At 46.9% G+C, this 26,106-nt stretch overlaps 1 protein-coding gene across 5 annotated transcripts; it reads left to right on the plus strand.

Moving 5' to 3' along the window:
- The first annotated feature begins 230 nt into the window (after positions 1-230).
- DUSP14 (dual specificity phosphatase 14) lies at positions 231-25,523 on the plus strand. 5 transcript variants are annotated; one of them, XM_060395220.1, is made up of 5 exons: positions 231-288; positions 1,224-12,334; positions 12,772-12,936; positions 22,797-22,881; positions 24,180-25,523. In XM_060395220.1, exon 5 carries the CDS (start codon positions 24,272-24,274, stop codon positions 24,866-24,868), a length of 597 nt encoding a protein of 198 aa, XP_060251203.1. In that variant the 5' UTR covers positions 231-288; positions 1,224-12,334; positions 12,772-12,936; positions 22,797-22,881; positions 24,180-24,271; the 3' UTR covers positions 24,869-25,523. The 5 variants fall into 5 exon arrangements, with proteins under 5 accessions (XP_060251203.1, XP_060251202.1, XP_027831110.1 ...); XM_060395219.1 differs by having other exon boundaries at positions 1,224-12,936; XM_027975309.3 differs by lacking the exon at positions 12,772-12,936 and having other exon boundaries at positions 1,224-1,511.
- Positions 25,524-26,106: the final 583 nt, after the last annotated feature.

The following is a 26,106-nucleotide window of genomic DNA, read 5'->3' on the forward strand; positions in this document are numbered from 1 at the left end:
CTCCGCGCGCCCCCGGGTCTGCGGCCCGGGCGCCCGCCGCGCGCCTCTTGCGCCGAGGCCCCGCTCCCGCCCCGAGCCGCCGAGGCCCCGCCCCGAGCACAGAGGCCCCGCCCCCTCCCCGAGCGACCGCCCCGCCCCAGGGGGAGGGCGGCGGGGCGCAGCGAGCGTGCGCGCGGCCCGCCCCGGCGCGGGCGGAGGAGAGAAGGAGGGGCGCGCGCGGCGGCCAGCCCGCAGACGCCGGGAGCCGCGCAGCAGAGAAGAACGCTGGCCGCGAGCCTGGGCGAGCCGGTACGGGGCCCGCGGGCTCGGGCGGGGGGCGGCGGGCGGGCGGGACTTGGCGCCGACCGGGCCCCGGGGCCCCTAGCCGGAGCGGACTGCTATGGGCCCGCGGGAGCCGGGTCTCCAGAAACTTTGTGCCGGCGTCCCCCACCTGCTCCCGGGCGCTTCTCGCATCTTCTGGTCGGCGGGGAGAGGAGAGGCCCGGCGACCTCCGCCGCGACCCCTGCTTCCCGCCCGGCCCCGCCTCGCGGGCGCTCGGAGCACCCCCCCGCCCACTCCGGCCGCCCACCCGGGCTGCTCTCCTGCTGCGGCGGCGCCTGGGCCCGGGTCCCGGCCCTCGGCTCCTCGCGAGCATCCTCTCTGCTCCCCTCCCCCTCCCTGACCCCTCTGCTCCCCGGTCCAGCCATGGCCTCTCTCTGCCTCCTAGCCCCGCCGCCACCGTTCGCCCGCTCCGAGCCTCGGGAGCGTCGGCGGCTTCTTGCCTCTTCCGAAGGTTTCTGGTGCATTGATAGAAGCAACTTGACTTTCAGCAATGCCAAGTATTCAACTTGAGGGTGTCTCTACGGTGGTGGATTGGTGTGCACAGTGCCAACGTTATCTTTTTATTTCTCTTAAGTACCCTTGCTCCAAAGCGAAGTTGAGTTCTTGTTTGTGTGCGAGAGGAGTTAGTTGCATGCTGTATGTAGCTGCCTTCTCTGGGCTGCATATTTTATTTAGGTGGATGTTGCCAATGGTACCAGCTACTGTTATGGTAACTGGGCATCCCAGAGGCAAGGGAAAGAGGTGTGACTTTACAATGCAGTTCTACTATGTAGGGATTTTTTTTTTTTTAAGTACCGTGTTCTTTTCATCCAGGAAGACCTCAGGGGCATTTAGCATGTGTTAACTAGCTGTTCTTAGTTTTATGAGAGATAGGTAAAGAGCAGTACCATCCTATTTTACAGATGTGAACATGGAGGCAAAAAGTCAAGTCCTGATTCGTTTACTCATCTGAAAGGAATATAGACCAGAGTTCCTGGAATTCCTAGTCCATGAGGGATTCTTAGTCAGAAGTGTCATGGAATGTTGGAACTGACTCCCTGAGATGGTACAGAGCAGTTAAAAGCCACAGAGGCTGGAACTGTCAGCATCTCCATGCTTGAGACTCAGCGGTGTCACAAAGTTAAGTGACACCATACAAGTCATAGCTGCTCTCCGTGTGTTTCCTGCTCTTTACAACCAGAGGAACAAAGGTGCTGTATTCTTTCCAAAGTTACCTGAACGTGTATGGAAGCTCCACTTTCTTGAGCTGCGTTTGGTGTTTCGTGATTGTTCCTTGTTGTGGACTCCTAAAGGCCTCCATTCTCGGGTTGTTAGAAATGTGGGGAAGGAGGCACCTCTTAGAATGAATAGCTGCCTCTTCTTCACTAGACACCCCTGAGCCTTCACACCAGAGACAGGCTGAGGCAGGGACCCTGACCTGGGTGGGGGCAGAGGGTTGCCTGGTGGAGATAGGAAGGCGCCCTGCACGGGCGGCTTGACACATGGGCCCTATTCCTGCCTCCAGCTCTGACTCATCTTCTGACGCTTGGGGGAGGAGAGGTAGGTGCTTGATATTTTTGGCTTTCCCCCCATAAAACGGGAGACAGTTTCCTTCATTCCAAGGTTTTTAAACGTCAGTGTCCACCGTGTCTACACTGAGTTCTCAGTTGAACTCTCTGACAGGTTGAATGTAGGTATGATTCCTGCAGTATTCTTTAATACAATGGTATACGTGTATATTATTATTTAAAAAAAAAAACTGGCCAGGTGTGTCCAAGAAATCCTTTAAAACTTCAGCATTTTAAAATGTTGGTTCTTAAGGAGGAATCTGTGTTTGGTAGATTCTTTTGCAATTGGGATTTTATTTTAAGGCAAGGTGGTTTACAAATACTTTTTCCCAATATCACAAGAATTAAACATACTGTTTTAAACAATTAAAACTTTACAGATAAAATTAAAACTTTCTTTTGAGCATCTGTCCCCAGAGTAATCGCTGTGTATATTTTTATTGGTTTATGTGTGTTCTTTGAGACTTTGCTAAGCATTTTCTTGAAAGTTTGTACAGAATGATTCTTTTTTCTGGTTTGTATAGTCTGAAAACCTCTAGCTTTTCTATTTTTTTTTTTCTGAGTGACATTTTTACTAAATTATTTTATTATTTTTAAGTATTAACTTTAAATGTCCTGTTTATAGGCACTTGGTTTCTGTCTAAAACAGGTTACTTTGTGCTTTTAGTCCAGCTGGTCATTAAGTTTTACTGACCCTGATAGCACTGGGAGTATTTGCTCCAGACAATAGGCAAATGATCCTTTCTTAACTTTAAGACAGTTAAATCATTAAGATCCTTGGTGCTTCTCTTGGTTGCAAAAGAAAACTTTGCTATTAAAAAAAAAGAAATCTCTTCTATTTGTCTTTTCTTTGCTTGTGAGGAGGCGTAAAAGGGAGTGGAAGGCGAAGGGAGTTGCTGAAGCAACCGTCCTGGGTGTAAACTTAGCGAGAGTTTAAGATGATGGCTTTTGTTATTGATGACAGCCTCACTGGCGTGAAGACAGAGAAAGGAAAATGTTAACGTTTTCCATGAAAACCATTCAAATCAGTAATTTCAGAAGATGGGTGAGCAAAACAAAATTTACGTCAAAGAGTTTATGGGTTCCTGGCGGTCCAGTGGTTAGGACCGTGCAATTTTGCTGCCGCATCCTGGATCTAGTCCCTGATCAGGGAACTAAGATTTCACAAGTTGCTGGGCATGGCAAAAAAAAAAAAAAGAGTTTATGGGTTTCTGTGTTAGACATTTATTGAGACTTCTGCTGTGTCGAAAGTTAAGTGTTGAATACTGGAGTAAAAGGCAAATAAGGTCACTGACCTCATGAAACTGACAGGCAGTAGCGATGTTCCAAGCAGAAGGATTCTCTCCCCAGATTGGCCAAAATTTGTAAGGCTTCTGATTTCCTGAAATCCAACATTGTGTTTATTTAACCTTTCTCAAGTTGTGAATAGTAACACACAAAAGGGTATAAAACATAAATGGATAACTTTATTATTTTAAAGAAAACACAGCTGTAACCATCTTGCAGGTCAGGAAGCACGCTCTTTCCCAGTGACCGCCTCTTTTCCTCACCCTAGAGGTAACCTAGCCAGTACTAGCTTCATTTTTGTGAAAATCATCCCTTCTTTTTGATAGTTTTTACCACCTAGATATATGTATATTTTAATTAATTAATTTCATTTTTGGCTGCTCTGGGTCTTTGTTCCTGTGCACAGTCCTTCCTTGGTTTCGGTAAGTGGGGGCTGTGCTCTCGTTGCGTGGTGCAAGCTGCTGCTTGCGGCTTCTCTCGTTTCCAAACTTGGACTCTAGGTACGCAGGCTTCAGCAGTTGTGGCTCATGAGCTTAGTTGCCCCGAGGCATGTAGGATCTTCCAGACCAGGGTCTGAACTTGTGTCCTGAGCATTGGCAGGTGGATTCTTATCCACTGTACTGCTGGGGAGGTACTGTTACCTAAAGATTCGTCTCTAAACAGTATAGTCATTTTGCCCGGTTTTCATCTTTATGCAAGTAGAATCAAAGTAGGTATCCTTGCAAATCCTCTCTTTTGGGGTGGCAGCCAGTGTCACATATAGGTATATATGTAAGTGTGTGTATATATACATTCATTTATGTATTTACACACGTATATGAGTTTTTGGTTTAAATTCTTGCTGCATTACAGTTTTTTAAGATTCATCCATGTTGTTACCTGTGACTGTAATTATTGCATGAATATTCCACAGTTATCTATTGGTCATCTGCTGTTGATGGACGTCTGGGTTCTTTCTGGTCCAGGGCAGTTATGAGTACTGCTGTGTCATAGATACGTGTATCCTCAACTTTACTAGCTGAGGCCAATTTTCCAAAGTGGTTGTACCAATTTACATTCCTCCAGTGGTGTCAGCCTTGAATTTGTAATCCGCTGTGCTTGCTGTTTGACCACAATATGTTTGGATATTTCCTGAGTGAATGAATAAATGTCACAGAGGTGGTTTGATTTGATCCCTGGCCCTTCCTGTACCACTGTATTTTTATATACTTATGTTTAATTGTATGGTTTGAACTAACATAACACCCAGTGCCAGAGACGGTTTTCCACTCTATGGCTGAGAAATATACAATAGAATTCTTCCAAAGATCTTTTTTTCTTAAATAGATGTGTAGTTATATGGGATTTAAATATTGCAAAAGGAAGCATTAAAAATTAAAGTGTCTAGTACTCTTGCCTGGAGAATCCCAGGGACAGGGGAGCCTGGTGGGCTGCTGTCTGTGGGGTCGCACAGAGTTGGACACGACTGAAGCGATGCAGCAGCAGCAGTAGTCTTGTAAAGGTTTTGGAAGACTTACCGCTTGGGCCACGGGATGCCTTGCAGTGGTGAGGTGCGTCGTGCTGGAGAAGACTTGCTTGGTGCCAGGCTCTGAATGTGCAGGCTTAGTGTGTGACGTGTGCAGGAACCCAGGCTAGTCGTTGTGAAAATGCCGTCTGAGGGAGGGTTGGTACTCACAGGCTTGTGTACACGTGCTGATCCCGAGAGGCACCAGCGCAGGAATTCCCTGGCAATACCAAAGGAACCACAGCTTCTGTGCTATGAGGAGAAATGCTTTCACAGTCTTTGAAATGTCCGTTTCTCCAGGTCTCCCTTCATACTGGGTGGTAGCGTTAGTTCACGACTGGGGTTGATAGTTCCTGCTCTCTGAGTAACCAGTTGCCGGGTTAACTTGAATCGCTTGTGTTTGGTGTTGCTAGCTGGATTTAAAACCGGTGTATGTGAGAGAGAGAGAGGAGAGGAGAGAAAGACGGAGGGAGAGGGGATAGGGAGGTCATGTCAGGACAATTATTAAATTATTAAGTCCAGGTGTGTGTTGAGCATCTCGTGTACCTGGTATTATCTGCTAACAGTCTGTTTATATCCTAGGGGCAGAATTACAGTTCTGTAGGTTCAGAAAACACCCTTCGACTGTCACCATGAAATTAACTGATAAACTAGCATCTGAAAAAAAAAAAAAAAAGGAAAACAGGGCTTCCCCGACAGCTCAGCAGTAAAGAATCCACCTGCAGTGCAGGAGACCTGGTTCGATCCCTGGGTTGGGAAGATCCCCTGGAGAAGGAAACGGCAACCCACTCCAGCATTTTCCTGGGAAAATATCCCAGTCCATAGGGTCACAAAGAGTCAGACACAGCTGAGTGACTAAGCACACACATACACACACAAAAGAATGTAAGATTTGTAATACTTTTTTATTTCTTCTGGAAGACATCTTGGAAAATGGCTAAGTTGGTCTATTTTCAGTCTTTACAAATCATGCATACTTTTTCACTCATTGTACTAAATAAAGGGGTCCCCCCCAGATTCTCTATAAAATGACCATAATTTTAAAAAACTACTTATATATAAATTTGAACTTTTTGAGAAAAGATACCCATAGGAGGAAGATGAAAAGTAGAGTCAGAACCTCTTAGTCTTAGTGATGGGGGAGATATTTGTGTTTTTTGATATCCTTTTCCAAAGGATTTAATTTACAGAGGAACTGCGTTTTCCCCCTGTTGCAGGGAGGAGGAGGAGCTCTGGCGCCCAGGTCACGGCCTTGCCTGCTCACCTCATTTCCCATTCTTACCCTTCTGTTGACAGAGAGTGATTTCCCATCCAGTTTGGTCAGCTTTCTGCTACCATCCGGAGGTCTCCATGGACAGAGGGGCCCTTTTGAAATTCATATGCAGCTGCAACTGCTGGGCCCGCTGGTGGCTTGTCCCAGAACAGTTCCATCGTCAGTGGACCGTGGCAGGTCTTTTTGACTCTTTAGGTCTTTGAGGTTGTGGAGTGGCAGGAAAAAACTCTTTAACAAGAGGGTGTTGCTTCTGTTGACTAGTAAACAGTGATGTAGCGGATAGAGGACCACTGGAGCCTTCCAGCCGGCAGCCCAGGGAGTCTCGTGCAGGATTCTCATGCAGGGCCCTTAGGGCCACTTGGCAAATTATTTCTCTGCCATCTACTCTGATGGCTTTATACCATAATTTCAGGGGTAGGCAGTTTTTTTCCTATGAAGGGTCAGATAGTACATATTTTAGGCTGGTGGGTCATACAGTTTCTGTTGCAACTATTTAACTTGCTGTTTTAAACATAACTTGTGACGCAAAAAGGCCATAGTTAATATGTAACAAATGAGTGTGGCTGTGCTCCAGTAAAAACTTGACTCATGAACACTGAAATTTTAATCTCATACACTTTTTGTGTGCCATGGAATGCTGTTCTTTTGAGTTCTCTGTTAACGATTTAGAAATGTATTAACCATTCTTAGCTCATGGGCGGTAGAGAAAGAGATGACTGACCAGACATGGCCTGCCTGCCACAGTTTGCCGGCCCCTGATTTGAACAAGAGTAGAGTTTAGGTTCGGGGGCTTCCCAGGTGTCGCTAGTGGTAAAGAATCGGCCTGCCAATGCAGGGGATGCAAGAGACGCGGTTTCGATCCCTGGGTTGGGAAGATGCCCTGGAGAAGGAAATGGCAACCCACTCCAGTGTTGCTGGGATAATCCCATGGACAGAGGAGCCTGGCAGGCTAGAGTTCATGGGGTCGCAAAGAATCAGACACAACTGAGCAGGCACAGAAAATGAGGTTCCCAGGCCAGTGGATTCTCATCTAGCATGTGACGGGGGAGCCTGCCGTCTGTGGGATCGCACAGAATCGGACACGACTGAAGCGACTTAGCAGCAGCAGCAGCAGCAGTAATTAGTAGTGTAATCTACAATTTGTGGCGCTTGGGCTCTGTTGCTCCACGGCATGCGGCATCTTCCTGGATCAGGGATTGAGCCCATGTCTCCTGCACCGGCAGGAGGGTTCTTTATCATGGAGCCACCAGGGCAGCCCGAGATTATTTCTTTAGGAGACAGGTAAAGCCAAGGGAATAACTTCAGGATACTATGTTCTTTGACTCCTGTTTAACTAAAACTCTGGTTTCTCCCTTTGCTCCAGGAAGGCTAAGATACACAGTAGCTCTCAGAACTCGGGAAGCCTGCTGTCCTTTGGCAGGGGTATAGGGGTGTGTGTGGCATTATTGGGTTCCCTCCCTCCAGCTAATGCGAGAGACCTGACCTGGTTATCTTGTTCAGCTCAGAAACTCTCATAGATGCCGCTTCCCTAGTGGCTCAGCTGGTAAAGAATCCGTCTGTAAGGCAGGAGACCTGGGTTCTTTCCCTGGGTTGGGAAGATCCCCTGGAGAAGGGAAAGGCTACCCACTCCAGTATTCTGGCCTGGAGAATCCCATGGACAGTCCATGGGTTGCAGAGAGTCGGACACGACTTAGCGACTTTCACTTTTGATTTATAAAGAAAAATGGGAGGTTAATTCATCAATAGTTTACAAATGAAGTTAATTTGGTATAAAAGCACTAAAAATGTGCAATTTGGCCAGGGGTATGAAAAAGAAAGCCCTGTGGGGAGAAAGTCGAGGCTCATAGCTTGAGTTTTAAAGATGTTGATCTGTCCAGTGAGACATCAAATGGTTAGATGATCAGAGTGCTCAACTCTCCACTCTTGAGCTCTTAGTCCTATGAAGTTTATTCTAATTTTTAAATTCATTTTTGGCTTCTTTAAATTAATAATGAACATCTAAGTACTGAGATCTTATTTGTGAATGGACCTGCGATATCACGATTCTGCTTTTCAAGGAATTTTGAGGCAAACTTATACTTACCTTGGGTTTAATTGCTGATGTGTGGTTTTTTTCTTCTGTTTTTCTTTTTTTTTAATACTGTGGGTCAGGCTTTCCTGGTGGCTCAGACAGTAAAGCATCCACCTACAATGCGGGAGACCTGGGTTGGGAAGATCCCCTGGAGGAGGGCATGGCAACCCACTCCAATATTCTTGCCTGGAGAATCACAATGGACTAAGGAGCCTGGAGGGCAGAGTCGGACACAACTGAGCAACTAAGCACAGCACAGCTGAATACTGTGGATCCAGATGTTCTTCCCTATGGAAATCAGAGTTTACCAGGAATCTATGATTCATGTTAAAGTACTGTTTGCATCGGCTGTGGCATAATTTGGTTTCCACTTATTACCAAGCAAGCCTAAATGTGATTGTGGAAATATTGCACCCATTTTCTTGGTTCAAGTTGATCGGATTTTTCACACCCAAAGACCATCTCATACCACTTAGTGGTTTAGGCTATTTTAGATGAATATCCATGTTATAGATAAAGCACAGTCAAACCAGCCTTCCACGCCATAATCTTTCTTTCTGTAGTGTTTGTTTTCTTCCCTGGTGAGATGTCCATTTTGGTGGTCTTCAGATCAGTCAGTCTGTTGTGGTCAGATTGTATGACTCATCGACAGATGAGCCACTCATGGAGAAGGGGCTCTGGCCCCAGTGGGGGTGCTCGCTTTCTGTGTAGAGTCTGGGAAAGCCTCTCGGCCTCCATTCACCTGATTCCTCATCTGGGGACCCTGAGAGCACAAGGACACCGATCCCGGAGAGGCTGAGCATGCTCGTGTGGCTTCAACAGAGCGGGCGCTTGAGTTTGCCTCAGCAAGTCCTGCGGGACCGACAGAGGCAGATTAATGAGGCCTGCGCTTCCCGCCCTTCAGTGTGTGTACAGCTTACCTGGGATCTTGTTAAGCTGCAGAATCGGATTCTGCAGGCGTGGGATGGGGCCCTAGATTCTGCATTCAAGCTCCAGGTCGATGGCTGCTGGGCCCTGGACCACATTTTGTGAGCAGTGGGGGGCTATAGAGAAGGGCTGGCGTTCTTCATTTGGAATCTCCAAATAGGGAGACTTCTTGCAAAGCAGGAGCGGAACGGCGCCTGCTTTAAATGGATTGGAGAAAAAGCATGATGGTGTAATTCTGAGACACTTGTCCGAGAATCAGCTCAGGTTTTCAGCACCACTGGCTGTTTGGCTTTGTCTTGACCCTGTGCCTTCTCTGCATTGCTGCGCCACTCACTGTTCGCACCGCTCACTCAGTTCACTGACTGTTAGTTTATCTCTTATTGCTGCTCACCTGTTTTATATGTATGTCTTGCGTCGTCTCTTGAAGATGATAAAATCCTAGCACAGGGTGACGTTTCTTGCTGCCTAATATCCCTGTTCTGGCGACTCTTGGTGCATAGCACGCCATTCCAAAACTCAGTGGCGTAAAAGCCATTTTTCTTTTGCTCACAGATTTCTGTAGGTCGAGACTTTGGACCTTGTGTAGTAAGGACAGCTTATCTTTGCTCCACAGTGTCTGGAGGTGACTTGATGATCGGGAGCTAGGTTCACTGCGGTGTCTTTTTTTAAAAAAAGTATTTTCATTTCTTTCTTTGGCTGTGCTGGGTCTTAGTTGCAGCACGTGGGATCTCGTTTCCTGACCAGGGATGGAACCCAGGTCCCCTGCACTGGGAGTGTGAACTCTCGGCCACTAGGCCTCCAGGAAAGTCCCGAGAACCGCTGAGGTGTCTCGATTCACATGTTTAGCAGTTGATCCTGGCTGTCAGCTGGGACGTCTGCTAGGCTGCTGGCTGGAACTCCCGCAAGTGACCTCTCCACACGGTGACTCTGGCTTCTTTGGGCTGCCTCACAGCATGGCAGCTGGGTTCCAAGAGCACGTGTTAGGAGACCAAGGAGAGGTGTATGACCTGTTCATGATCTAGCCTCAGAGGCATCATCTCTACTGTACTGTTCTGGTTGGTCACATGGGATGCAGGGTGTTATTATGGCCATTTTCGGCAAAGACGTTCTGCCATAGTCCCCAGCAGCACACGCAGCAGGAACTCAGTAAACACTGGTGTGAATGAGCGAGAAATATCTTAAACATCCAGGGGGAGGAAGACCAGATTAAAAAACTCAGTTCCAAATGGGAACAGACTGCCCCTGGTACAAGCACCTGCCTGCTTTCACCTTTTATAGGTAGTTATTTATAGTCTCTTCTTATTCTGTTTCCAGCATGAGAATCTGTGAGTTTATCAGTGGAGCTAAACTTGTGAAGCCTGTGCGTCTCTGTCCCTGTCGGCAGGCTTTTCTCCCTGCTCTCATCAGGTGGACTACTCCTGTCTTCCTTTGGACTGTGGTCTGTTCTCCACCCAGCAGCTGGCTAGTGTCTTACAACGATAAGCCTTTGTTAGGCTCAGTTCATGGGCTGGTGGGTGGTCCATAGTGTATCGAGATGTCAGCCAGGCCATGACGATGACGACACAGGCAGTAACTCTACAGCTACACTCTAGGGGAATATCTGTGGCCAAACTATCAAAATGGTGATTCTCAGATTCCTTAGTTCTTTGTGTGTTATGTATATCTATCCTCTCCCCAGCCATTGCATCAGTTAAATTATATGGCAGGAAAAGCAAAAACAACCCCTCCTCCAAATCTAAGATGTTTTAGCAAATTAGCTTTCCACATTTAGCTGTCCAGATCAGTGAGAACAATTTGTGACTCTCTTTTATTTTGTTTTAACATGAATGCAGCTCAGTATTTGTTTGAATTTTATTTTCAGTGTTGTATCAGAAAGTGTTTTTTCCCCTTAAATTTTGCCACACTGTGATTTTTATTTGTAAGAGTTAACTTTTTCCCCCCAGTGGAACACATTTCTTTTATTTAATATTTTTTGAATATTTATATTTATTTGGCTCCTCCAGGTCTTCGTTATTGCACACAGGATCTTTATTTGTGGCATGCGAACTCTTAGCTGTGGCACGTGGGATCTAGGTCCCTGATCAGGGATCAAACCCAGGCCCCCTGCATTGGGAGCACAGAGTCTTAGCCACTGGACCAGCAGGGAAGTCCCCCCAGTGGAACACATTTCTGATTTAATAATGAAATATAATGAGAAAAGTAGTATTTATTTACTTACAGCAATGTAGGCTAATGCCTCTATTTTGATAATTTTAAGGGTTTTTTTTTTTTTAGAGTAGACATTTAACGGAAGAAGAAAATGTGATTACATAGGCTTTTCGGGTATTAAAAAACATAGAGTATAGGCCTCCAGTGTATACTACAAACCTCTGAAATTCCTAAAGGTAAAAATATCTTAGATCATTTTAAAGGGCCGTCTCTGGCACTACTGTGGCCATTTTTTCTGCTTATTCAAAAGAAGAAAAAGCTGTAGATGAATTTCAGTTCTTAAAGTCCTCATTCTAGGGGTTTTCTTGTCGTGACTTTTTTTTTTTTAAGGTAGCTTCTGTGGCAGTGGGATGGGTCCTGTGGATAGACTGACTGCAGGTAGCCAGTCTGCACCTGCTCCGGTTAGATCCTGGCGCCCACATCCCAGGAGAGCTCCAGTTGTTGTTGAAGCTTATGCTTTCCTGAGAGTACAGGCCCTCTAGGTCGGCACTAATGCTGCATTTCGTCTAGCACTTAGATCTTTGATGTTCATTATTCAGAGACCAGCATCATCCCTGACATTTCTTATAACTTGTTAAAAAAAAACAACTCTCAGGTTGGTTTAGGACAGCTCCTCCTTTTTGTCCTTCACCTCACCCCCATTCTCCTGGCCCAGAAAGCGTTTGTTCCCTCTCAGAAGTAAATGCAGCTGAGCGCTGTGAAGGTCAGTGAGTGAGCTGAACACCATGGACAGCGGCGTGGACATTCTTTGGCGTTCTCTCTGGTCACCCTTGTCCCAGAGGCCCCGGGCGCTGCAGTGGGAGCGGTGCTGTCACTCAGAGGGCACCTTGGAACCCCTGACCCCGCAAACCCGGTCAGTCTTTCGCTTTCCCAGTAGATACCCTGTTTTCCCTGCACACGCTCGCTGAGTTGATTTTGACACACCTGTGACGTTATGCCCATGTTTTCTTGTATTCATTTTGATCAGATTCTGCTAATCTTAGACATGAAGCAGACTAGGGCTTCTTGCTCTGCCCTCCCGGGACCTGCTCCTCGCAGTGGTCCCTCCCTCTGCCATCAGGAGGGCTTTCTGGGACCTGGAGTCTGTACAGTCTGTGGCGCTGTCTCTGTCTTCTGGGCAGGAGGAGAAGCTGGAGCAGCTCAGCCTCTCTGGGTCAGTCTTTTCTGTGTGGAGCCTTTGATCTCCTTAGGCAGAGGTAAGGCCTCTCTCATGCACCGAAGGCACTGGTGGCTGGGGGCGCTGGAAGCGTGGGCGAGGAGGCCGCAGCCGTGCCCCGTGGGCACCGTGAAGCTGGCTGTGGGTTTGAGCCGGGAGCCCGGACACCTTGGGCCTCTTCTTGTGAAGAGCCCCACGCCTTGCCCTCTCCCAGCTGAAATGCCTCACCCTTTCCAAACCTTGAGTTTTCCCGTCTGCGAGAAGGGTTTGGGAGTCTCGGTCAGAGGAGCATCTGTATGCTTGTGCCCTCTGAGTGCTCTCTGGCAGAAGTTGTTTTTCTGAACCTTGGATTCAGCTTTGGCAGTTTAAGCAGGCTTCTGGCACGAGACTGGCAAGCAGCAGCAGGGAGGGAGCATTCTGTCTGTCTCGCTTGGATTCTGCCCCAAGGATCCACAATCTGCTTGCTTTTCCCTGCAGCACCAAGTACCCTCTCACTGCCCAGCGAAGGAGGAGTTAACTGAGTAAGCTAGGCTTTCAGCCCACCCATCCCTTACCCGTGGCCCTTGATGAAGACCTTTCCGCTGAAAAGGCCAGTGAGCCTGGGACCCCAGCTTCAGGAGGGCAAGTGGCTTCCCAAACAGGGTAATTATTTGGGAGACCACAGGACATGAGTCCCTCTTAATTAGACAGTAACTGGATAACCTGGTTGGAAATTTGATTAGCATCTTCCACATTGAGGAAGGAGTTATCACCAGCAGCTCAGAAGCCTTACGTGGTGTGTTTATTGCTGCGTGGTGACTTTGCTTTTTAAACTATTAGGATTCTGCCAGGGAGAGACTTGGAAGCGGCATGAGACTGCGCTCTGCTGCAGGACGGGCTGTTCTCCCAAAGTTCTGCCTGTTTCCATGTACATCTAACCCTCACGTCCGCACTCTTTTCCTCACACAGCTGCTTCCTTGTTTGTCTTCTTGATGTGATTTCGCCTACACACGACCCCTGTGTCACTGGTCGGCCGATGTGGGCCCCACATGAGGGGTGGTAAGCCTGGGAGAGGCAGCTCCCTTGTAGCGAGCAGTTTCTGAGACACTGAGGGGTCAGCACCGGCACTCTGAGTGCCTCAGTCTGGAAGGGGAATCTGGGCGGCGCACCGCGGCATCACCCCTGCAGGGGTGCTCATTGTCCCCCCGACCAGCAGCAGCAGCGTCACCTGGGAAATAAACGCCAGCTCCCGAGCCCCCTCTCCCAACCACTAAGTCAGGACCTCTGGGGGCGGGGCTTAGCAGTCTGCTTCAACAAGCCCTCCAGGTGGTGCTGATGCTCGCCTAGCGTGAGAACCACTGCAGTACAGAGCTGCAGAACGTTCCGTCAGTTTCAGGAATACCACGTAACGATTCCATGTTTGTACACACTGCAGAAAGGTCACCACGGTAAAGTCTGTCACGTAGTTAACAAGGTTTTCTTGTGGCAAGAACTTCTAAGATTATCCTCTTAGCAGCTTTCAAATATGAGTGCAGCGCTGATGGTGGTCCCCATGCTATGTGTCACATCCCCGTGACTGACTGTAAACTGGAGGTGTGTCTCTCTTAACCCTCCTCATCCATTTAATCCCCACCTCTGAGAACCAGCAGCCGGTTCTCTGTAGCTTTGAGCTCTTTTTTCCTGAGAGTCTTCATGCAGCTGCTGCTCTGCAACATTTGGCTCACTTCACCCAGCATGGTGCCCTCAGGACCCATCTGTGGTGTTCTGAATGGCAAGGTCTCCTCTTTTTCATGGCTCATTAATATTCCATGGTGTTTGTATCTGTACTGCGTTTTCTTTATCCGTTCATCCATGCATGGGCACATTAGGTTGTTTCCATGTCTTGGCAGTGAACGTGGGGATGCATCTATCTTCTTGAGTTAGTGTTTTTATTTTTGTTGGATAAATACCCGGAAATGGAATTGCCAGCTCATGTGGTAATCCTATTTTTAACTTTTTAGGGACCCTCCATATGGTTTTCTGTAGTGGTTGTACCAACTTATATTTGCATAAACAGTGCACAGGGGTTCCTTTTTCTCCACATCCTTGTCTATACTTGTTATTTCTTGTCTTTTTGATAGTGAAGTGAGGTTTTGGTTTGTATTTCCCTATAATTAGTGATGTTGAATACCTTTTCATGTACCTGTTGACCATCTGTGTTTCTTCTGTGGGAAAATGTCTATTCAACCCTCTGCCCATTAAAAAAAATTTTTTTTCTATTGAATTGCATGCACTTTTTATATAGTTTGGACCTTAACCCCTTATCGGTCAAAGCATTTGTAAATATTTTCTCCCATTCCATATGCTGCGTTTTTTTTGTTGTTGTTGTTTAGTTTCCTTTGCTGTGCAGGGGCTTTTTACCTTGATGTTGTCCTCCTCGTTTATTTTTGCTTTCGTTGCCAAATCCAAAAATCGCTCCTAAGACCAGTGTCAAGGGGCTTGCCTCCTAGGTCTTCTTCTCAGAGTTTTATGGTTCCATCCTTTTATTATTGTGGTGTGTCACACTGATTGATTTCCAGATGTTGTACCACCCTTGAATTCCTGGGATAAATGGCACCAGATCATTGCGTATGATCCTTTAAGTATATTCAGCAATATAGTTTGTCGATATTTTGTCAAGTTTTCCATTAGGTTGATCAGAGATACTGGTCTGTAATTTTCTTGTGATGTCCTTGTCTGGTTTTGGTATTAATGTTATGCTGGCCTTGGATGAGTGTGGAAGTGTTTGCTCCTCCTCTGTGTTTTAGAAGAGTTTGAGGATTGGTACATATTCTGTAAATGTTGGGTAGAATTCACCGGAAAAGCTGTCTGTGTCTTAAATTTTGTTCGTTGGTGGCACGGGGTTGTGGGAGGTGGGGGTTGATTAGGGATTCAGTCATCTTTCTGGTTATTGGTCTGTTCAGATTTTTTATTTCTTCATGATTCAGCCTAGGTGTATAATTACTCCTCTGTATTTCTGTTGTGTATCAGTTGTGAAATTTTTTCCTTCACGCCTGATTTTGAGTCCTTTGTGTGTGTGAGTCTAGCTAAAGATTTGCCAGTTTTGTTTATCTATTCAAGGAGTGACCTTTTAGTTTCATTGATCTTTTATATTGTCTTTTTTAAAACGTTGATTTGCTTGCTTTGGGGCTTAGTCACAGCACGCCATGTTTGGTCTTCGTGGCCGCCTGCGAGCTCTTGTTGCAGCCTGTGGGGTCGAGTTCCCCGACCAGGGGTCACACCCAAGCCCCCTGCAGCGGGAGCTCCAAGCCTCCGCCACTCAGCCGCCAAGGAAGTCCTTCTTATCTTTCATAGACTCTGTTTCTTTCCACTCTGATCTTCGTTACTTCTTTCCTTTTACTAACTTGGGACTTTGCTCTTTTTCTGGTTCCCTGAAGCGTCGAGTTAGACTCTGAGATCTTGTTTCTGGATGTGCCGGCAAAAGTTTGGTATGCTGTATCTCCACTCCGGTCTGTCGCAGGCATGCTTTGATTTCTCTTTTGCTTTCTTCTGTGACCCATTGGTTGTTCAGTAACATGTTGTTTAATCTCCACTAATTTGCGGATTTTCCAGTTTTCTTCTTGTGATGATCTCTAGTTTCAGACTGGTGTGGTTGGAAAAGATGCTTGATGTGATTTCAGTCTTAAGTTTATTAAGAGTTGTTCCGTGGCCTGAGTGTATGATCTGCCTTGGAGATGGCTGCATGTGCACTTGACGAGAATATGTATTGCGTTGCTTCTGGATGAAATGTTCTGTATATTTGTGTTACGGTTACCTGGTCTAATGTGTTTGTTTAGAACTGACGTGTCCTTACTGGTATTCTGCCTGGATGATCTGTCCATTGATGAGAATGGAGTGTAAAATCCCGTATTATTACATCACTGTCTCCTTCTCCCTTGAGGTCTGTTAATATTGCTTTATATATTTAGATGCTCCTATATTGGGTGCAGAAATATTTACGAATGTTTTATCCTTTTGTTGACACCCCCCCACCCCTTATCATTATGTAATGCCCTTCGTTCTGTCCACTTTAAAGTCTATTTTGTCTAAGTATAGCTACCCCAGCTTTCTTTTGGTTTCCATTTGTATGGAATATCTTTTCCCATCTTCACTTTCAGTCTGTATATCCTTACATCAGAGGTCGGCAGCACTTTTTTTTTTTTTTTTAATCCATTCAGCCACTTTCTGTCTTTTGACTGTAGAATTTAGTCCGTATACATTTAGAGTAATTATTGGTGAGTCTGTCCTTCCTGCCATTTGGCTGGTTGCTTTTTGCTGTTTTGTAGTTTCTCTGTTCTCTCGCTGTCCTGCTTTGTGGTTTGCTGGTTATATTTATTTATTTGTGGCCGCACTGGGTCTTCATTGCTGCACGAGGGCTTTCTCTAGTTGTGGAGTAGGGGCTCCTCTTTAGTCGCAGCGTGCGGGCTTCCCATCGTGGTGGCTTTTCTTGTTGCGGAGCACCAGCTCCAGGGTGCTCAGGCTTCAGTGCTCGCAGGGCGTGGGCTCAGGAGTCGTGGCACACGGGCTTAGCTGGCCCGCGGCACGTGGACTCTTCCTGGAGCGGGTTGAACCCGTGTCTCCTGCATTGGCAGGTGGATTCTTAACCCCTGGGCCACCGGGGAAGTCCTGATGGTTTTCTGTAGTAGTATGTTTAGATTCTTTTATTCCTCAGATCTTTTGTGAATCTCTCGTGAATAGGTTTTTGCTTTATGATTACTGTGAGTGTCACACACAACTTATCAACAGTCAAAGTTTGTCATTCTAAAACTCTACATTTTTACTCGATCCCCCACATTTTTTTTGTTTTACACCATTTTATCTTGTATATCCCTTACTCTTATATTTTTGCTAGTGTGTTTTTTAACCTTCATACTGGCTTTATGAGTAACTCATCCATACTGCCTTTACGTTTTATTTTTCTAAATCGTACTATATTCACCTCTACCGGTGAGATTTATATCTTCATCTATTTTCCTACTACTACTTAGTGGCCTTTATTTTTCAGCTTAAGAAAGTTCCCTGAATTCTTGTAAGGCCGGTTTACTTTTTGCTAGTCTGGAAAGCTTGATCTTTAAATTCTGAATGGCAGCTTTGCTGAGTATTCTTGTCTGGAAGGGTTTTCTTTCACATCTTGATTCATCATGCCACTCCCTTCTGCCCTGGAAAGTTTCTGATGAAAACTTGCTGATAGTCTCCCGGTGGTTCCCTGTACATACCTGAGCTGTTTTCTTCTGCTTTTACAAAAGTTTTCTTGTGTTCTCACTTTTAACAGTTTAATTATAACGTGTCTTGGTATGGATCTCTTTGAAGTTGATTTGGAACTTTTCCAAACTTCCTGGATCTGAATGTGTTTTCATCCCTAGTTAGGGAAGTTTTCAGCACTTTTTCTTTTTTCTCATGCTGTGCTTATTTGCTCAGTCATGTTTGACTCTCTGTGACCCCATGGACTATGGCCCACCAGGCTCCTCTGTCCGTGCGGATTCTCCAGGCAAGAATGCTGGAGTGGGTTGCTGCACCCTTCTCCAGGGGATCTTTCCGACCCAGGGACTGAACCCAGGTCTCCGGCACTGCAGGCAGATTCTTTACTGTCTGAGCCACCAGGGAAGCCCTGTAAATGTCCATCTGCTTGATGTTATCTCCCAAGTCCCTTAAGCAGTCTTCACTTTTTTCCCCTTTTTTACTGCTCTGTTGGTTTGAGTTTCGCTGCCCTGTGTTTGAGTTCATTAATCCTTTTCACTGTCTTCTAGTCTGCTGTTGAACTCCTCGAGTGTATTTCTCAGTTAAATTATTGTATCCTTCAACTCTGTGACTTCTTCTTTCTTATATTTTCTCTTTGTTGAAGTTCATTCATTCTTTCCTCAAGTGAGCATCATTAAGACCATGATTTTGAACTCTTTAACGGTAAATCATTTATCTCCATTTCAGTTAAGGACATTTTCTGAGGTTTTATCTTGTTCTTTCATTTGGAACATAGCCCTCTACTTCTTCATCTTCCTTAACTCTCTGTTGGTTTCTGTCCATTAGATAAAACAGCCACCTCTCCCAGTTTTGGAGGAGTGACTTTTTGGTTGTCTCTCAAATCTTTTTGATTGTCTGAGTGGCCTATTTTTAGTGGCTCCCGGTAGTTGCAGGTGGACCCCAGACTGTCAGAGTTCTATCGGGAAAGGTCTCAGTCCCCAGCTTGTAAAGTGTAAATTCACAGGCTTGTGGGAACACTAGCATTAAGTCCTACTGTCCACCAGAAACAGGTGATCTAGACGTGTTCCCTGGGCTGCAGTCACAAAAGTTGGGGTACTAGATGAGTATACAAATTCCTTTCTAGAAGATACCAGAGAGTTGGAGTGAGACAGAGGGAGAACAAAAGATGGTGTCTGCCAGCCTCTGTTCCCGTCCCTAGAGCGTGCCAAAGCAGAAGCTCCCGGACAAGCAAATAGGCCTCTCACAGAAAGACTGAGAGTGTGTTGATACCTGTGTGGTGCCCCAGGGCTGGTAGCCGGCCCAGAACTGTGTTTGCCCCCAGAGGTAGGTGATCAAGAAGTGTCCCCTGGGTGGCAGCCTCAGAATCCAGGGCACCGCACACACGGGTGCTCTGGAACGCAGCAGAGGGAAAGTGCGGGGATGGTGCTCACCCTCTGAGGCCTTTGGGGAGGGTTGCGGTAGCCTGCCCCACAGGTTGGAAGCTGTAACTGTTGTTTAAAAACTATTGAAAAATGGTAAATATGCACATGGCATATGACCCAGCCCTTCCCTCCACAGGCTTCCCTGGCGGCTCGGCCTGCAACGCAGCAGACCCGGGTTCAGTCCCTGGGTGGGAAGATCCTCTGGAGAAGGGAAAGGCTCTTCTGGCCTGGAGAGTTCCCCTGTATACAGTCCATGGGGTCGCAGAAAGCCTCGGACACGACTGAGCGACTTTCACTTTCCATTCCTAGGTAGTTAACCAGGAGAAAGGAAGGTGTGTATCCACACAAACACCTGTACGTTACTGTTTACGTCACCTTCGCTTGTGCTAGTCTAAAACTAGCGTCAGTAGATGAACAAACTGTATCTGCACAGTGGAATACTAGTCAGCAATGACAAGGGAATGGCTTATGAATAGACACAGTGTCACGGGTGAATGTGAAAGTAATTACACTGCGTGAAAGCCAGACCAAACAGGAAAACCCTGCATCGAATGAGTCCACTGTATAAGTCTAGGAAACGTAAGCTGTAGTGACAGAAGGTGGGTCAGTGGCTGCTTGGGAATGGGGCTGGAGGGTGAGGGAGGCGTGAGTTATAAGGGAGCGTGAGGACATTCTGGGTGTGACGGATATGTTTGTTATTTTGAGGTCATGGTGTCTTGAGTGTACGTGTGTCAAAACTCATCATTTTACATCAAATTGTATGTCAGTTATAGCTCCACAGAGCTGTGAATAAAAAAAAAACAAAATTTAAGTGTAATGGTTACCTGGGAAAGGCAGAGGGACAAACAGGAGAGGAACAGACTCTCTTTCCCGTGACACACGTACTCTTCTCCATTATGGTTTGTCACAGGGTGCAGTTCCTTGTGCTTATGCAGTTCAGTGCAGTTCAGTCGCTCAGTCGTGTCCGACTCTTTGCGACCCCATGAATCGCAGCACGCCAGGCCTCCCTGTCCATCACCAGCTCCCCGAGTTCACTCAGACTCACGTCCATCGAGTCCGTGAGGCCATCCAGCCATCTCATCCTCGGTCGTCCCCTTCTCCTCCTGCCCCCAATCCCTCCCAGCATCAGGGTCTTTTCCAGTGAGTCAACTTTTCGCATGAGGCGGCCAAAGTATTGGAGCTTCAGCTTTTGCATCATTCCTTCCAAAGAAATCCCAGGGCTGATCTCCTTCAGAATGGACTGGTTGGATCTCCTTGCAGTCCAAGGGACTCTCAAGAGTCTTCTCCAACACCACAGTTCAAAAGCATCAATTCTTCGGCGCTCAGCCTTCTTCACAGTCCAACTCTCACATCCATACATGACCACAGGAAAAACCATAGCCTTGCTAGACGGACCTTAGTCCGCAAAGTAATGTCTGTGCTTTTGAATATGCTATCTAGGTTGGTCATAACTTTTCTTCCAAGGAGTAAGTGTCTTTTAGTTTCATGGCTGCAGTCACCATCTGCAGTGATTTTGGAGTCCAAAAAAATAAAGTCTGACACTGTTTCTACTGTTTCCCCATCTATTTCCCATGAAGTGATGGGACCGGACGCCATGATCTTCGTTTTCTGAATGTTGAGCCTTAAGCCAACTTTTTCACTCTCCACTTTCACTTTCATCAAGAGGCTTTTTAGTTCCTCTTCACTTTCTGCCATAAGGGTGGTGTCATCTGCATATCTGAGGTTATTGATATTTCTTCCAGCAATCTTGATTCCAGCTTGTGTTTCTTCCAGTCCAGCGTTTCTTATGATGTACTCTGCATATAAGTTAAATAAGCAGGGTGATAGCACGTTGTTTATCCATTCTGTATACAATATTGATAGTTTGCAACCGCTAATCCTAAACTCCCAGTCCTTCCCCTCCCCCACACCCCATCCTTTCTTGACAAGTCTGTTCTCTGTATGAGAGTCTGTTTTGTAGACATATTTGTGTCCTATTTTAGATTTCACATATAAGTTATACCATATGGTATCTATTTTTCTGACTTCACTTAGTGTAATGATGTCTAGGCCCATCCACGTGGCTGCAAATGGCATTATTTTGTTCTTTTTTATGGTTGAGTAATAGTCCACTGTGTGTGTTTATCACATCTTTATCCATCCAGCACTTTCGGTAGTTTCCATGTTTGGGCTGTTGTTAACAGTGCTGTGAACACTGGGGTGCGTGTATCTTTTCAAGTTAGTTTTGTTTGGATGTCTGCCCGGGAGTGGGATTGCTGGAGTCAGGCATGACTTAGTGACTAGACCACATGCCACATGGGAACTCTTGGGCTTCCCTGATGGCTCAGCAGGTAAAGAAGAGACACAGGAGAGATCCCTGGGTCGGGAAGATCCCCTGGAGGAGGAAATGGCGATCCCCTCCAGTATTCTTGCCTGAAAACCCCATGGACAGAGGAGCCTGGCGGGCTCCAGTCTGTGGGGTTGCAGAGTCGGCCGCGACTGTGTGACTAAGCACGGGTGGTAACTGTAGTTTTCGTGCTGAGGAGCCTCCACTCTGCTCTCCATCGGGGCGGTACCGACTGCGGCTCCCCCAGCACTGCAGCAGGCTCCCTGTTCTCCACGCCCCCTTCTGCATTGATTATTTGTTGACTTTTAAATTCCGTACATTCTGACTGGTGTGAGGTAGCACCTCATGGTAGTTTTGTGTTTCTCTAATAATTAGCTATAAGCATCTTTTCATGGGCCATCTGTATGCCTCTTGGTGTCTGGTATTAAGGTCTTCTGCCCATTTCTGGTTGGGTTTGGTTTGGTGAGAGCTGTACGAGCTGTTTATATGTTTCGGAAATTAAGCCCTTGTCTGTTGCGTCATTTGCAGATATTTCCTCCCAGTCTGTAGGTTGTCGTCTTGTCTTGTTTATGGTTTCCCTTGCTGTGCAAAAGCTTGTAAGTTTGATTAGGTCCTGTTTGATCATTTTTGCTTTTATTTCTATTGCCTTGGGAGACCGACCTAAGAAAATATTGGTACTATTTATGTCAGAGACTGTTTTCCCTATGTTCTAGGTGTTCTATGGTGTCATGTCTTATATTTAGGTCTTTAAGCCATTTTGAATTATTTTTGAGTTGGTATATTCTCACTTCATTGATTTGCATGTGACTGGGGGAGGATCACATTTTTAATAATGCTGATTGGTGCTGCCATTGTTGCATAAATGAGTAAATGAGAGGGCCGACATGGACAAGAAAACAAAAGGAAAGTCATTTCAGGTTGCTCTCCACCACCCGCACCTCCTGGAGCTGACGTTCGTGGCCGAGGCCACCTCTGCAGTGCTGCTCCTTGTGGAGCTGGCTGGCTCCCTGCACCCGGCTTGGCCTGGCTGCTGGCACAGGGGAGAGAGTTCAGCTTCCTGAGCATTTCTTGCAGGCCCCGTGAGCAGAGCCTTACATTTCAATATGCTGTCTCTGAATCCTCCTCTCAAAAATTCATCTTTACTATGGCCAAAAGTGCACTTAACGACACACAACCCATGGTGTGAAAAATCTTAACAAAAAGCTGAGACTTGGGTTGATAGTTTTCAAAATGTTTACCTGGTCTCAGCTGCAGCACAAGGGCATATGAACTCAGTTCTTTAAGGTGCAGCACGTGGGATCAAGTTCCCTGACTGGGGATTGAGCCCAGGCCCCCTGCATTGGGAGCACGGTGTCTTAGCCACTGCACCACCAGGGAAGTCCCAGGTTGATTGATAGGTCTCACTGGCACATTCTTTAAATACACATGGAGATATATTTAACACGCTTTCCACTTCCTAGCTTTATTCCAGTCAAACCCAGTTTCATAGTGAAAAACCCAGGAGGTTTTCTTTTGATCTTCCTGATTGACCACATTCCCACCTCCTTGTCTTTCTACAGATCTGATTTGTATCCAGTCTGATCAGCAGTCTCTCACATAAGACTTTCCAGACCCAGGACTCCAGAGGAGCCAGGCACCTCACAAGTGAGTAGCCTCAGTGCCGCCTCTGTCTGTGAAACGGGGATGCTCTTCTGACTGGAGTCACTCCGGGCAGCCCTCCGGGGCGCTGGGTGGGGGATACGCACACTTCTCAGGGTACAGACTGAAGTGGTATGAAAGACGACATGGGCATTCTGTTAACCTTTATTTCCAGCACACATCTTAAGCCGGGGCGGGGCGGGGGGGGCGACACATCTTGGAGGTTAGAAAAATCTTGGGCTGAGGAAAGAGTATTTGGCCACATCCAGGGTCAGGTCAGCTAAAATGCTCATTAACTTAGACGAGTGAATTTTTGCTACCATGGCCTTGAAGTTACCTGGGATTGTTTCCAGGGAAATGTCATACCACAGGTATTCAGATGTCACAAATAATAAATATGATAGAGTTCGCTCTTTTAAATTATAAAGAGCTAAGGAGCTAAGGAGAAGGCAATGGCATCCCACTCCAGTACTCTTGCCTGGAAAATCCCATGGATGGAGGAGCCTGGTGGGCTGCAGTCCATGGGGTCGCTAAGAGTCGGAGACGACTGAGCTACTTCACTTTCACTTTTCACTTTCATGCATTGGAGAAGGAAATGGCAACCCACTCCAGTGTTCTTGCCTGGAGCATCCCAGGGATGGTGGAGCCTGATGGGCTGCCGTCTGTGGGGTCGTACAGAGTCAGACACGAGTGAAGCGACTTAGCAGCAGCAGCAAGGTGACCATATGTTCCTGGCTTTTCTATAACTGATCCAATTCAGTATCTCTTTAGTTCACAAAGCCCATTCATTGGAATATAATGCCTAAAGTGGTATCATTTTTACACCTTTGTAAGATCTCTGTGTCTAGAGTTAGGCTTATGAAAATATGGCCATCATAGCCGTGGAGGTAGGCAGGAACATAGGAAAGAGCACGGCCTTAGGTGGGATCAGAAGTTCTGATCTCTTCCTAATTACCACTGAACACCCCTCGGTAAGAGCAGGACCCTACAAGGCCGTTATTCAGGGATTAGCCGCACTTGTTTCTGTCTTTAACGTTCCCTAAAATAGGAAGACTTTCTCTTCAGTGCCTTTAAAAAAAAAAAAATCATCAGAGCGCTGAATTTTACATTGATTTTGCATGTTGGCATCTTTGACTGCCTTTCCTGTTAATCAATGAAAATGATTTGTCTCCATCCTGTGAAGAATACACAGTTACAGAAAATAACCATCTCCAATTGTCTCACCTTCCCAATCCGCAGACGCTGCAGAAGGCTGCCGTGAATCAGTAGCATCTAGGGTACTGACGGATATCTGTATCTTGCAGGAAGGCGACTGTAACTTCCGATTCCTTGGTGGAGGAAAACACCCCGCTCTGGTCTTGCTCCCAACGATGCAAGTGTGATTGCTGGCGTCTTCATGAGCTCCAGAGGTCACAGCACGCTCCCCCGGACTCTCATGGCCCCCCGGATGATTTCTGAGGGAGACCTAGGAGGCATTGCGCAGATCACCTCCTCGCTCTTCCTGGGCAGAGGCAGCGTAGCCTCCAACCGGCACCTCCTCCAGGCTCGCGGCATCACCTGCATTGTGAACGCTACCATCGAGATCCCCAATTTCAACTGGCCCCAGTTTGAATATGTTAAAGTGCCTCTGGCTGACATGCCTCATGCCCCCATTGGGCTGTACTTTGACACCGTAGCCGACAAGATCCACAGCGTGAGCCGGAAACACGGGGCCACCCTGGTGCACTGTGCTGCGGGGGTCAGCCGCTCGGCCACGCTCTGCATCGCATACCTGATGAAATTTCACAACGTGTGCCTGCTGGAGGCCTACAACTGGGTGAAAGCCCGGAGGCCCGTCATCAGGCCCAACGTCGGCTTCTGGAGGCAGCTGATAGACTACGAGCGCCAGCTTTATGGGAAGTCAACAGTTAAAATGGTACAGACACCGTATGGCATAGTGCCAGACGTTTACGAGAAGGAGTCCCGCCACCTGATGCCTTACTGGGGGATCTGAGCCACCAGAGCCTGCAGCAGCAGCCCCTCGAGCAGGACCAGCATCTGCTACACGCCGTCTGCTCCCCTCCTCACCTTTCTTTCCAAATGGTGGACAAATGCTCCTCCCTGAAGTGTTTTTTTTTTTTACACTGGGTGTTTCATGTTTTATTTTGAGAGAGAGGGAAGGGAGGGGAGGAAGACACGGGGAATGCTCACATTGCTACTAACATTTTTAAAACTAACATTTTGGAATAGTGTTTATGAAAATCTTGAACTGGCTTTTAAACAGTTTCAAGTTTCAACATTTTTAACAATTTCAACAGTTTAATAAACTGTTTGGTTCTGCTCTGTTCTCAACCCCATGCCTCTTGGCATCATGGGAGGAGCTCAGTGCAAAAATCACTTTGGACCCCCATTAACCCTTTAGATACAGGCTTTGCCCAGGCTGCCAACCAAACAGATGCTTAGGGAACACTGATACCAGCATCAGCCTCCACTGGGTCAGCCCTACTCTTTCCTTTCCTTCTATTATTTAGTGACTCTGTAAGTTAAAAAAAAAAAGCCTTTATTATTTAGCTGTTAATTATAATGCAATCTGCTGCAAACACCCTCTTGGAATCAGTGTGCCCCAGGAGTATATTAGCATTATTTTTAATAAATACATCTGCTTAACATATTGGAATTTTTACTAATGAGAATTTCAGGGTGTGCGTGTGTATGTGTGTGTGTTGATGGACAAAAGATAGCTCTTGAGTAACCATTAAGGGTATGGCTCCTGTGAAAATTGTGAACGCTACTTAAAGCAGACACCCCCTTGAGTCGTGGCAGCGTTTCGCATCCTTGCAGATGGGCGGTGCTGGCCTCACTCGCCATGCTGGGGCAGGAGACACAGCGTGGTGCACGCTAGTGCAGTGCAGCTCTCAGCTGTCTCCTGACGGCCAGAAGGCACTGAGGCAGTGAGTCCTCCAAGAGAGAAGCTGTTTTTTAACAAAAGGTGTGCCCCTCTGCCTGCCTACTGACTTACACAGAAATGCCCTGAACCAAACCTCAGCAGCTAACACAATGGCTTCCTTTGCTGAAACCTGGGAATGTGCCACTGCCCCTCGTAAATCTGACGACACAACAGGGGATAGGTACACGTTTCTGCTAGCGTCTCTACTCCATGCCCCTGGGAAGCCACTGGGAGCTCCCAGGTTGCCCTTCCTTTTCCAGGAGAGCCACTTGTCCCAGCAACAGCTTGCTTTTACTTCATTTGCC

This window comes from Ovis aries, chromosome 11, assembly GCF_016772045.2.
Source record: "Ovis aries strain OAR_USU_Benz2616 breed Rambouillet chromosome 11, ARS-UI_Ramb_v3.0, whole genome shotgun sequence".
In the NCBI taxonomy this organism is placed as follows: domain Eukaryota; kingdom Metazoa; phylum Chordata; class Mammalia; order Artiodactyla; family Bovidae; genus Ovis; species Ovis aries.